The sequence below is a fragment of the Carcharhinus amblyrhynchos genome, chromosome 1 (assembly GCF_965287045.1).
Source record: "Carcharhinus amblyrhynchos chromosome 1, sCarAmb.v2.hapA, whole genome shotgun sequence".
In the NCBI taxonomy this organism is placed as follows: domain Eukaryota; kingdom Metazoa; phylum Chordata; class Chondrichthyes; order Carcharhiniformes; family Carcharhinidae; genus Carcharhinus; species Carcharhinus amblyrhynchos.
Genome location: NC_137324.1, coordinates 164,610,006 through 164,624,425, shown reverse-complemented (window position 1 = coordinate 164,624,425; position 14,420 = coordinate 164,610,006). Strand labels below are relative to the sequence as shown.

The 14,420-nt window shown below is 41.3% G+C and overlaps 1 protein-coding gene across 1 annotated transcript in view; it reads left to right on the top strand.

Annotated features, from left to right (window-relative positions):
* Positions 1 to 14,420, top strand: part of LOC145350693 (serine/threonine-protein kinase 32B-like) — a 250,846-nt gene that overhangs the window by 224,686 nt on the left and 11,740 nt on the right. The window contains exons 7-9 of the mRNA XM_080199906.1: positions 2,157 to 2,260; positions 9,191 to 9,307; positions 13,047 to 13,172. Of these exons, the coding sequence (XP_080056032.1) occupies positions 2,157 to 2,260; positions 9,191 to 9,307; positions 13,047 to 13,172 (347 nt within the window). The remainder of the gene's footprint in view (positions 1 to 2,156; positions 2,261 to 9,190; positions 9,308 to 13,046; positions 13,173 to 14,420) is intronic.

Genomic DNA, 14,420 nt, shown 5'->3' with positions numbered 1-14,420 from the left:
TTTACAACACGCAGGGATTACCTGTGATCTGTAATTACAACCTTCTGTTGTTCAACACCAACCAATGTCAACCTCGATATTGGCAAGTATTTTGTCAAGGCCATAGATTTATCTGTAGCATTGATGAACAATCCAAGCTTTCACTGGCAGGGAGCAAACTACCTTGCATGATGGTAAGTGCTTTATGATTTATGATGAATTATTAGACTTTGGCCGGCTCCTTAAACAGATGCTCGCAGCTTTCTGTTACGATGTTGGCAGTAGTTGATCCAAAAGAAAATTGGGCGATGATTTGCTCGCTTACAAATGAAAAATAAAGCAGCCTTACTGAAGGGATTTACTTACCTCTTTCAACTGAAGATGAAATTTCTCATAAATCTTACCGAGCTAGCAGTTTGGAGAAAGAGCAAATTCATTCTAAATAGATTTTTGATTTAGTCTCAATTTCCGCAAAATTTTACTGATCCGTCAAATGCCTGATAATTGTATAAAATATTCCATTATGAAGTGTAGGCATGAACTTGCTCTTTGTCCATGTTAGTAATGATGGATGTCTTACAAAATATACTGGAAAGTAATGACTGTCATTAAGATTTATGAATGTTTCAGATGGTTCATAATGAGGATTGATGAACGGGTAGCTATTCGTCTTGGGAATGGTGCTTCTTTTGGACCCAGTGCACTCAGTACATGTATAACTGAGTCAGAATTGATTTCAAGAGGATGTTATGAGTGTTCCAAAAAGAATACCCTCTATTTCCCTGATACATCAGTTGGCAAAGTCACTGTGCTGTGTGCAAGTGACTAAGAAGCACTTAGTTTGATCCTGAGTCTGTCCAACTCAGCAGAAGCCTAATAATTCAGCATTCCCGAGTTAAGGAGCGGTAAAAGCAGCTAGGATTCCCATTCCTCATAAGAACATAAGAAATAGGAGCATGAGTAGGCCATCTGGCCCCTCAAGCCTGCCCTGTCATGCAATAAGATCATGGCTGATCTGATAGTAGTCCAGTTTCACTTACCCACCTGCTCTCCATAACCCTTAATTCCCTTCTTGGTCAAAAATCTATCCATCTGTGACTTAAACACATTTAACAAGGTAGCCTTCACTGCTTCAATGGGCAGAGAATTCCAAAGATTCACTACCCTCTGGGAGAAGAAGTTCCTCCTCAACTCTGTTCTAAATTGACTCCCCCTTCTTTTCAGGCTGTGCCCTCTAGTTCTTGTTTCCATTCTAAGTGGAAATAATCTCTCTGCTTCTACCCTGTCTAGCCCTGTCATTATCTTACACATCTCTATAAAATCTGCCCTCAGCCTTCTAAACTCCAACGAGAACAGGCCCATCTCTATCCTGTGACACTTACCAGAAAATCCATGCATGAGGGTACGGAAGGCTTGATTCTCCTCTTCAGAGTGGATTCAACCCCAATCCCAATCCATTCTCTCAAGTCGAGTTGATGTCTCTTTAGATTTACATGGTGCTTTTCCAGTTCAATTTCTGCCTTTCCACCAGTTCCTCAGCAGAGCGGCAGACGGACTGAGACTGCAACGTCAGACGGGGCAGCAGAACGTTCATACCGGCAGAAGAGCCTGAAGATGTGGGTGGGGTTAAAGTTGGCTGTTTTATTTCATCCTCTCACCAAAACCAATATTAATCAATGCAAAATAAATTATTAATAGTGAATAGATTAATGATGATGATGAAATAAATTAGTCTAAAATGAATGAATAAGTGAAATCTCAACAATACAGAAATAGCTTATTACTACATTGTGTTTTTTTGCTCAGTAACAAAGCTGTAATGACTTCAACAAGGTCCATGAGTTAGACCTGTTGGAATATGAGGTCCCTAATTGAGGCCTGTTTAGGCTTCCTAAAACTGGAGCTCTACAGAGACATGTGAGGTGCAGTTTCACTGATATTCGGGGTAAACTCTCTATACCTGCTTGAATATTCCAAACTATTATAAACAAATGGTGAAGGGACACCTGCCTCTCAGAAGTTATTTCAAAAACACTTTTTAGTGATTAAATGAGCATTCCTTAAGAGGAATAGTGGACCATAACTCATTTCAACAGTATGAGTTTGCCATAGAGCTTTATGGTCACTGGTTAATATTGTGTGTCGGTTGATTCTTTCTCCTTCTTGCTTCTCTTTAGCTCCTGAGCTTTTTCAGGCCTTTTTGGAAGGTGGCCCTGGCTATTCCTACCCTGTAGACTGGTGGTCACTGGGCATTACATCTTATGAACTACTGCGGGGCTGGGTAAGATGTACAATTCAGATTTTTTTTTTGGTCATGCAAGATTTCAGGTAATCTCCCCTACTGATGACTTTCAGTAAGGAAGTAACATTGAATGAATTGTTAACTAAGAGCCGAAGAATGTACATTTTACATTATGCTTTTCTTTTTTCTATGACCATTTTGAATTTAATTTTACACAAAACCCAAAAGATCAGAGGGATTGTGAGGCCCCACTTCCATGCTCTGTATTCATATTGAAAAACAGGATCAAGCGAGTTTTTGCCCTTCCACTCCATGGGGGTGGCAGTTTCTGTCCTCCCTGAGTTCGCGTTTGGACACCGTGTTTTGGTGTGAAAGGTGGCACAGCGGTTAGCACTGCTGCCCCACAGTGCCAGAGTTCGATTCCGGCCTTGCGCCACTATCTGTGTGAAATTTGCACGTTCTCCCCGTGTCTGCGTGGGTTTCCTCTGGGTGCTCCAGTTTCCTCCCACAGTCCAAAGGTGCACGGGTTAGGTTGATTGGCAATGCTAAATTGACCTTAGTGAAAGGGGATGGAAGGGTAAATATGTGGGTTTATGGGAGTTGGGCCTGGATGGGATTGTGGTCAGTGCACACTTAATGGGCCGAATGGCCTCCTTCTGCACTAAGGGGATTCAATAGATTCTATTCTTTGATACAAAAACATGCCCAAAACTCATCACAAATATTTTCTAGTATGACGTTGAGTATGATATCATTATTCACAAAAGATGCTACCCAAACCATAGAATGTGCTGTATGGAGTCATAAATATGATAAACTCACAAACAGGAATTTTTTTTATTATCCATTTGTGGGACATCGGCATCACATATCTTCATCACTGGCTGGCCTGCATTCATTGCCCATCCCCATTTATCTCTGAACTGAGTGGTTTGCTAGACCATTTTTTTAAAGTAAAATTCATTTATTAGTCACAAGTAGGTTTACATTAACACTGCAATGAAGTTACTGTGAAAATCCCCTAGTCACCACACTCCGGCACCTGTTTGGGTACAGAGGGAGAATTTAGCAAGGCCAACGCACCTGAACTTCAAATGACAGTTAAGAGTCAACCACATTGCTGTGGCTCTGGTGTCACATGTAGGCCAGGTCAGGTAAGAATGGCAGATTTCTTTCCCTAAAGAACATTAGTGAAGTGGCAATTGCCAATGGTTTCATGGTCATCAGGAGATTCATAATTCCAGAATTTTTTATTGAATTCAAATTCTACATCTGTTGTGGTGGGATTCAAACCTGGGTTTCTGGATTAATAGTCTCACGATAACACCACTAGGCCATCACCTCTCCAGCTTTTCATTTAAGTACAAGAGACAAGAAGATGGTTGTTGTCTGATAAATGGTCCATCCCCACTCTTGTCTGAATGCAATGTTCTGAAATTATTTTGATAACTATCTTACGTTCATAACTAGCACAAACTGCAATTGTTATAATTAATTATTTCCAAAACCAATTAGCAGGAATTTTAATGGAAGAAGTTCAATAGTGCACATGTGTTAGTAGAAATATTGCAGATTGAGAACTAGCATCCTATCACTTGAAGGAAGGAAGAGCCTCTTTGCAGACATTTAGATGGACTTATCTAGTTAAATCACAAGTCATTTACAAATAGCTGATGTGGTATATTGGAAGAGTTACCTCGTCCACAAAAAGCAGGCACAACCTAACCCGATCAATTACTCATCTATTAATTCATACTCATTCATCAACAAAATGATGGAAGCTGTTATCCACTGTGTGATCAGGTGGCACGTACTCAACGACAATCCACTCATTAATGCTCAGGTTTAGATTTCGCCAGGGCCATTCAGCTTCTGAACTCATTACTTGATCAAATATTGACAAAACAGTTGAATAGTAATGGGAAGGGGAGAATGACTACCCTTGGAAATCACAACAGCATTTGGCAAAGTTTGGCGTCAAGGAGTCAAAGCAAAATTGGAATCACGAGGAAAATCTCTCCAATAGCCATACCAAGTACAAAGGAAGTTGGTTCTGGCTGTTGGAGGCCAACTATCTTAGATCCAGGACATCACTGCAAAAGTTCCTCAAGGAACCGTCCTCCTCCAACTATCTTCAGCTGCTTCATCAATGATCTTCTCTCCACCAGAATTGGAGACAGAATGGCGACATGTCAGAATTGGGGACATTCACTGAAGTTAGTGAAGTGTTCAGTACCATTTACAATTCCTCAGATACTGAAACAGTTTATGCCCACAAGCAACAAAACTTGGACAACATTCAAGTTTGGGCTGATAAGTGGCAAGTAACATTCGCACCACGCAAGTGCCAGGCAATGATTATCTCCAACAAGAGAGAACCTAACCATCTCTTCTTGCTATTCAATGGCATTACCATTACTCAATTCCACCTATCAAAATTCTGGGAGGGTTACCATTGACCAGTTGAACTGGACCAGCCATGTGGCTACAAGGACAGGTTAGAGGCTGGGAATTCTGAGATGAGTCATTCCCCTCCTTATATCCCCAAGTCTGTTCCCCTTGTCCTAGGCACAAGTCAGGAATACGATGGAATACTTTCCACTTGTCTGGATGAGTATAGCTTCAACAACAGTCAATAAACTCAACACCATACTAGACAAAACATCCTACTTGACTGATGCCTAATCTCTCGCCTTAGAGATTTACTTCCTTCGCCATTGCCAAACAGTAGCAATTGTGTGCACCATCTACAAGATACATTGCAGCAACTCACCTACAACTGAACCTTCCAAACACACAACCTCCATTACCTCGAAGGGCAAGGACAACAGCTTACGGGAACACCACCAACTGCATGTTAACTTCCAAGTCACTCGCCATCCTGACTTCGAAATGCATTGCCCGCTGTTCCTTCACTGTTGCTGGTTCAAAATCCTGGAACTGCCTCCCTGATAGCATTGGAGATGTATCTGCACCATAGTAACTGTAGTGGTTAAAGAAGGCTGCTCAGCATTACCTTCTGAAGGGCAAATAGAGTTAAGCAATAAATGTTAGCTTAGCCAGTGATTCTCACATCCAGTGCAGCATGCTGTACCTATTAATGATGTTGAAAGATGTTGATATCTTGATCGCACTCACAACCAGATATTAATATATCTTCAATAATATTGCTTGCCTTATTTTAAAGCCAATGCTTGCTTCACTTTGTTTTGTCGTTCTATTCACAGCATTTTCTTGCATTTCACTTCTGCTGTGAATAGAATGACAAACCAATTTTATACATTCTACAGCTGACATCTCCACGTTCATATTTCCACTATTCTAAACAATTGTGGTTCACTGCTCAGAAGTCACAATCTATTACCGGTAAGTTGGCTTCAACTTTCATTCTTCATTAATGCCAGTGCGTCTGTGGAGATAATTTTTTAATTACTGTGAGTAAAAGATATCAAAAGCATGTTGTGTACAGCAGGACTAATTTATTAAGCTATGTTTTAGTTTGGCGAGGACACAGCTTGCATGCAAAGTTCAAAGTAATGAAAAGCAATACTTGGGATTGGTTCAGTTTAACAAAATAATTATCATGCAACGCTGCATTCCATCTGCAAGAACGTGCCCTTGCAGTTCCAGCTCTTGTTTATCTTCCCTCCAGGGGAGATAATGTGGCACATCTCTGCCATAATATTTAAGGAACTCACTCCAAGCTTAGCTCATCTGCAGATACTTCTAAGGATTTAACAAATCACCGTGCTTAATCGCTGATTTTTGTTTCCGTCTCTGATTGTTTTCTCCTCCTGAGGGCATTAAGTCTTTCTTGGGAAAGGGTTGCACTCACTAGAGCATCCACTGACATGAGGTCAGTTTAGCTGGATAGCTGGTTAGCAATACAGAGCAATGCCAACTGTGTGGGTTCAGTTACCCTCCCGACTGAGATTATCCATGAAGACCCTCCTTCTTGATCTTGCCCCGCACCTAAGCTGTGGGAATCCTCATGTTAAATCACCATCTCTTTCCCCCCTCAGAGCAGCCTATGGTCATCTGGGACTATTTTACCTTACTTTTTTTAATTCATTTGTGGGACATGGGTGTCGCTGGCCCGCCAGCATTTATTGCCCATCCCTAGTTGCCCTTGAAACTGAATGGCTTGCTAGGCCATTTCAGAGGGCACTGAGGGTCAAACACATATGCTGTGGCCCTGAAGTCACGTGTAGGCCAGACCATGTAAGGACGGCAGATTTCCTTTCCTGAAGGACATCAGTAAACCAGATGGAATTTTTCAACAATGGTTTAATGGTCATCAGTAAATTCTTAATTCCAGTTATTTTTCATTGAATTCAAATTCCACAATCTGCTGTGGCGGGATTTGAACCCAGATCCCCAGAGCAATAGCTAAATTTGTGGATTAATTATCTAGCGATAATATCTTCAGCACCTTATCCAACAGTCCATTTTTTATATGTTATCCTAGGCAGTGATTACTGTTTGATTGCATGAGCCTAACCTTGCCATCACCCACCTTTTGCATTGCCACACACTTCAGGCAGCAGTCAACACATAATGAAATGAAAACCCTGGCCAATTATCCACTACTTGAGCCAGAGATAACACCCTATCTGTGTGGCTAAACCGGATAGACTTGCAGGGGGCCGTTTCAACTTGGAAGAGTGTAAACTGGAAGATAACAATTCAACAACTTTACAGCTCTTCCAATGTTTACTTTCACTGAACCTATATCGTGGGGAACCCATGAGTACTGGCATCGTTGGATAGAGTGAAGTAAAACAACTTTCAGAGAGCGAGCAACAGAGGAAATATGGATTGCTTGTGATCTTGCCTGGCTGCTGCAGACTGGGCTGGTGACCCACTAGACTGACACCCTCATTAGTGCTCTGTGGAGGAGGAAAAGGGAAAAAAAAACTCAAAGCACAGAAAGTAAATGAAGGATATAAATAAAATATTCCCTCAGTGCTTTGCTGGCGCCGATTGTAAACACAAACGGCTGGCCCAGAAGGGGAAAATAAGAACAGTAAAAATAAGAATACTGGTCTGAACTGTTTTATACCCTTCTGATTCCCGTCATTGCTTGTGCTTTGAGAAGTTCAGTAGGTAGATGAGCCGCTGCTTGTGTTAAGGCTGATCAGCTTGACAGGCTCTAACGAACAAAAGAACTGTGGGAAGTGACTTGGGGGGGATTTCACTGAAGAAGATCCTTGAAGGAGGAGAATTGAAGATGAGAGGTGAGCAGAGAAACGGAACTGCTATCAGCAAGGCAGGATAACAAGTGTAGAGATTAGGTTGGGGGGGGGGGAGGGGGTTAGTATTCAAGCAGCAAGGGGAAGAAGATTTGTTGATAAGAAGTGAAAAGGGCGGAATTTAAAGAACCAAGTGTAAGATGGTTTATCAAGCGCGCAGAAGACATGAATCTTCCAAGAATATTCATTAAGAATGTGAAGCGCAGCTGGGCTTGGAATGGCAAATACTGAAGGAAGATAATAAGTAATCATGAGGAACCACAAACTTAGATTAGAATATGATAAAGCAGCAATTACAATTCTGCGACTGATATCTGTGTAATGCAAAGCTCAAGTCAATAGACCCAAGTTAAATTTTTGGATCTGTGCTCAGCAGATCAACACCAGAGATTTGCATATTCATGCACAGAACTGTACTCCTGTACTTAATATTATGAGTGGGAGCATTGTTTCTCTTACAATAGTGGAGAAAATCCCCTACTTAAATTACATAAGTTCAGGAGTTCAATAATATTCTTCTAATGGCACCAGTGTAGCAAAATAAAGCAAAAAATCAGCAAAGTAATGAGCAGAATAAGAATAAGCCCATCTCTGTTAGATTCCCTGAAGGACTGCTGTGGCGGACGTGCCTTCCCAGTGAGCTGAAGGTACAGGGATCCCACTTGGCCTTTCCCAGTCAAAGCTGCTTTCCGTATATTTCAGCAGCGGAGTCAGAACCATTATGGGGCGGGGGGAATAACTCTTGATCCCACTTCACAGAATAACATTTCAAACTGATCTACTGTCACAGGTAACGATAAGATGAAACCAACTCACACTGTTTGGAAAGCGATATACAGCAGGAAAGACGGCTCCCATTCATACATAACTTTGAAGGCAGGAGGATGTCCCAATACACTTCATAAAAGTGTAATCAAACACAAATTTTCACCAAACCTTAGTAGGTGTGACTTAAAACTTGATCAAAGAGATAAATTTTATAGAGAGGGAAAGTAGAGAGAGAGGTGGATTGACAGAGTGGATCTGGGAAGAAATTCTGCAGTTTTGGATCAGGATGGTTTAAAAACATAACATTCAATGGTGGGGCAACATTGGTGATGAATGTGTAAGAGATCAGAATGGGAGGAACACCTAGTTCTTGGAAGGTTATTGGCCTGGATACGTTTACAGAGATAGGGAAGAATGGGTAATGAATGGAAGGTAACGACACAGCGGTATTGTCACTGAATTAATAACCCAGAGACCCAGGGTAATACATCTTTGGAGTGTGGGTGGAAACTGGAATACCTGGAGGAAACCCACACACACACGGAGAGAATTACAGCCTCTGCACAGACAGTGAGCCAAGCTGGTAATCAAACCCGGGTCCCTGGCGCTGTGAGGCAGCATTGCTAACCACTGTGCCACCCTTACTAAATAGAAATAGAAGTTATTGAAAATGCTGGGGAAAAGAAAGAGCCTTCGTGTTTCAGATGCGTAACCCTTCAGTCCAAAATATACAACAGCATTTTGGACTTGCGATGGCCAGCAAATTTCCATGTTTTAACTTGTGATGTTTGCTAATTCATTCACTTTATTGATGACTATTCATATTTTGTTATAACTCTTTACTGATATGGGGGAAAAAAGCCTTTACCGGTTGCTGACACTTACGGTCCAGTTTAAACAAAGCACACAAGGTAAGTGCGAAGTAATTCTCTTGTACTTTACCTCACAGAGACCATATGACATCCACTCCAATACTTCAGTGGAAGAAATACTGCTGATGATTAGTACGGAGAAAGTGCACTGTTCCTCCACATGGTCCAAAGGCTTGGTGGCATTAGTGAAAAAGGTAAAAGAATGAAAAGAAAAGGTCACGGCGTAGATTTTTACAACTGGCACCAAGGTATTTTTAGCCAAGAAAAATCAATCTGGACACGCTTCACTGTTACAGCAACCGAAAGAGAAATACTGTGTGAAATCTTTCTGTATTCCAAAACAAATTTTAACCCAGGCCATTCAGCAGAAACCGGGTCCTTCAAACACAGAAAAATAGAAAATAGGAGCTAGAGGAGGCCATTTGGTTCTCCAAACTTGCTCCACCATTCATTATGATCATAGTTGATCATCCAAATCAATAGCCTGATCCCACCGCCCCCCATGTTGTTTGATCCTCTTCACCCCAAGAGCTATATCTAGCCACTTCTTGAAAACAATCAATATTTTGGCCTCAACTATTTTCTGTGGTAGTGAATTCCACGGAGTGCCAAACCTTACTGCCTCAATCCTGTTGGAATCCTGCTTGTCATCTTTCCAATTGATCACAGAAGTTCAGTAGCTGAGGCTCCCAGAGAAATTAGGCCTTACAAATGTCTGCCACTGGAATCCCATCACAACAGTACAGTCCCCTGCTGGATTTCAGCTCCGGTCTGACTTGAAAAGCTCCCACAGATTCCAGGCAGGTCAGGAACAAAAGAACAAAGAGCAAAGAAAATTACAGCACAGGAACAGGACCTTCATCTCTCCAAGCCTGCACCATGCTGCCCGACTGAGATAAAACCCCCTACCCTTCCAGGGACTATATCCCTCTATTCCCATCCTATTCATGTATTTGTCCAGATGCCCCTTAAAAGTCACTATTGTATCTGCTTCCACTATCTCCCCCGGCAGCGAGTTCCAGGCACCCACTACCCTCTGTGTTAAAAAAAAACCTGCTTCATACATCTCCTTTAAACTTGCTCCTCGCACCTTAAGCCTGTGCCCCCTAGTAGTTGACTCTTCCACCCTGGGAAAAAGCTTCTGACTACCCACTCTGTCCATGCCCCTCATAATCTTATAGACTTCTATTAGGTCACCCCTCAACTTCCATCATTCCGGTGAGAACAAACCAAGTTTCTCCAACCTCTCCTCATAGCTAATGCCCTCCATACCAGGCATCATCCTGGTAAATCTTTTCTGTACCATCTCCAAAGCCTCCAAATCCTTCTGTTCATGTGGCAACCAGAATTGAACACTATATATTTAAGTTATTTGTCAATCAGAAATAATTTTGTTCTATACAAATCAGTATAATTCACTTGAATTCTTGTATGAGATTAGCAGGGATAACATTCACTGGTGATTCTTACTCGCCCTGAGAAAGTGTTGGTGGATCTTTTTCTGTTTAACACAAATGTGTAGCTTGCTCGCTGTTGGACTCTTTTTAAGTGTTTCTGAGCTGTGGAACAAACAATGCAACACAAAGTTTTCTGCAATAAGTTTCATTTCCTGAAAAATCAGCAGATTACGTGGAAGCATCGGATATTCCTATCATACCAGTAATTATAATAACAGTTGGTATCAGTTTTAAAATAACCATGAAGCTGTTGGATTGTTGTATAAAAACCTAAATAGATCACTGATTTGCTGCAGATAGAAAACCTGTCATCGTACCGTTCCAGCAATGCTCCATCTACAATACCACCAAACTAACGTAAAAGTGGGTGAAAATCATGCAATGTTTTTTTGGATGACTTTAAAATCTAATCTTACCTAACTGTCAAAAAAGAGGCAAACCTTGAAATTTGCCAGCAGGGGAACTGGGTAGGGTCAAAATCAGCCGAAAGTGGGCTAACAGCAGCAGAGGGTGCAATTGCGCATGTGCAGATTTCTGTGCTCTGAGCTCAGAAACCTGTCACTGTTTCTCCACCTTTATGGCTGAAAACCAGCACTCCCCTCCCCTGCTAATGCTGATTGGCCCCAGTTGGGGACTATAGCAATCACCACACCCAGCCACCCACTCCCCCAATTATAGCCAAAACCATCAACTCTCCTCGCCATTCACTGTTGCAAGGTGGCAGCAACTCCTAACCCCCCCCACCCCCTGCACCCAAAGGTGCCAGTGGTTCAAAGACCAATCCTTGAGTACCACTAGTCACTGATTGCCAATCAGAGAAACACCCATTTACTCCCGATCTTTGCTTTGTTAGTTAATCAATCCTCTATCCATGCTAATACATTCCCCATAACACGTGCCCCTTTATCTTATGTAGCAGTCTTTCATGCAGCACTTGTCAACTGCCTTCTGGAAATCCAGATACACCATATCCACAGGTTCCCCATTGTCCACTGCACATGTAATGTTCTCAAAGAATTCCACCAAATTAGTCAAACGTGACCTGCCCTTCATGAACCCATGCTGCGTCTTACCCATGGGACAATTTATATCCAGATGTCTCACTATTTCTCCCTTGATGATAGATTCAAGCATTTTCCCAACTACAGAAATTAAGCAAACCGGCCTATAGTTAGCCACCTTTTGTCCACCTTTTCTAAACAGTGGAATCACTGTTTGATTCTGAAGATGAGGGGTTTGTCGTATGAAGAGAGATTGAACAATTTAGGTCTATACTATTTGGAATTTAGAAGAATGAGGGGAGATCAAGTTAGAGTATACAAGATGATGAAAGATATGGATAAAGTAGACATGGAATTGATGCTTCCCCTGGTTGGGCATCCTAGGACAAGAGGTCATAGTCTTAGGATCAGGGGTAGCAAATTTAAAACAGAGAAGAAACTACTTCTCCCAAAGCATTGTGAATCTGTGGAATTCGCTATTCCAAAGTATGGTGGATGCTAGGACAGAGAGTAAATTTAGCAGGAATTAGACAGATTTTTTATTGGTAATGGATTGTAGGGTGATGGGAAGAAGGCAGGAAAATAGGGATGAGGACCATATCAGCCATGATCGAATGGCGGGGCAGACTCGATGGGCCAATTGGCCTTATTTTGCTCCTATATCTTATGAACAGCATAATAGCAGTTGCAAGGATTGTTTTTCTAGATGGAAACAGCCTGTGAAAAACACTTACAATAATGAGATAAGAGTTGAAACACATTTTTGACTTTTTGTGTTCAGTCCATTTCAGTTCTTAGATTAGAGACTAAAAGAGAAAATGCTGGAAAATCTCAGCAAGTCTGGCAGCATCTGTAAGGAGAAAAAAGAGCTGAGTTTCAAGTTCATGTGACCCTTTGTCAAAGCGCCATCTGGATTCATAACATCAGCTCTTTTCTCTCCTTACAGATGCTGCCAGACTTGCTGAGATTTTTCAACATTTTCTCTTTTGGTTTCAATTTCTAGCATCCGCAGTAATTTGCTTTTATCTTAGATTAGAGAGACTGGCTTAGAAGACAGTCTCCAAGTCTTTATTTTCACTTCTGTCATGTTAATCTTTTAAATTATCTTCAATAAAAGAAAACCATTTTAAAACTTGTACCAGTGCTGTCCTTTCATCTCTTCAAATGAATGAATGGATCCAACACTTAGAAAAAAGGTATCAAGGATGTTGCAGTCAGGAGGGCAGCTTGTATTGCAGCCAGTTAAAGAGAGTTCAAAATCCCCAGTGGACTGGGTGGGATTTGAACTCACTTTTTCTGGCTTGGAGCAAGCTGCTATTGAAATAACATAATCATCACACTACCATACCTATTAGTATGCAGCAACATTTTTTTATTTTTGACACTTTCTTATTTGACTAGGTATTTCTAAGAACCGTGGCACCGTTTCTTTTATCCACGTTATATTAAAATGCAATTATTTTATTTCACACCAGCTTCTTGTTAAAGATCCTGAGTGTCGGCTATCGAGTCTGAAGGACATCCAGAATTCTCCGTACTTGGTTGATGTGAACTGGGATGCTGTTCTGGAGAAGAATCTCCCTCCTGCCTTTGTTCCAAATGTGAGTTAACAGACAGCAAAATGTAATAATTTTGATTGAATAATACCCTGCTGTAAGTTATATTGCTGCATTTTATGAAATTGGTAGATGTTCATACTCTGAAACAGGGCATTTTAAAATCTGAAATCATAGAATCCTACAGTGCAGTCCATTCAGTCCATCAAGTCTGCACCAACCACAATCCCACCCAGGTCCAAGCCCCATAACCTTATATATTTACTCTAGCTAGTCCCTCTGACACTAAGGGGCAATTTAACATGGCCAATCCACCTAATCTGCACATCTTCGGACTATGGGAGGAAACCGGAGCACCCAGAGAAAACCCACAGAGAATTTGAACTCAGGTACCCAAACATTAGCTGAGTTTCTGGATTAATAATCCAGGGATAATACCACAAGGCCATCCCCTCCAGTCTGGGCATCAGGATGTTGTGATGTCAATCAGTCTGTAACACTGTTTTGAGACTGGCAATGTGTGTTGGAGCTTCCATTCTCCAGCTAACACCTTCATGAGCAGAAAGACACCCCCAGCCCATAATACTTAATGGGATAATAAACTTCTTAGAAACTATTTACTGATTGATTTCAACTGGCCTTTCTAGTGATTGTAGAAGTGTTTGATGGTTTCCAGAGTTGCTGAAATGTACCGAATGTTGTGTTGCACGTGCTAGAGTACTTGACACCAAGGATTCTAATACAAGGCAGTTGCTCCCAAAAATGGGGTTAAGTCACATGTATCATGATCCCTGTACCCACTCCCCTCGGCTACAATTCACCTGGCCATATTCTTTGATGCTTTCATTTCATATTTCTCCTTGATTCTTTGTTGTATTATTCACTTCTTCCCTGAAGTCATTGTTTCATTGCTGTAATCTTTGCAAATGTCATCAAATATAACATGTACCCTTTTCAGGTCAGGCGAGCCTCTACAAAGTGCCATCTGTAAAATGAATGATGAGCTGATAAATGGCACATTCAATTCAGTGCTGAACATATTAATAACTATGAAGATAGGTTTATTATACTGTTAATCACTTGTCCTGACTAAGCTGTCAAGTTCCCTTCCCTTATAATCATTCGATCCAATCACTTTGTCATCACTTCTAAACCATGCTAGAATAAGTAAGCAGCAAAGGTGATTGGAAAGGATCACGGAAGAGTATTTCTTTTCTCAAGGAATTTTCATGCATGCTAATTATTAGCTTTTCATGTTGATTGTCATTGTTTCAGGAGCCTGATGATGCAGCC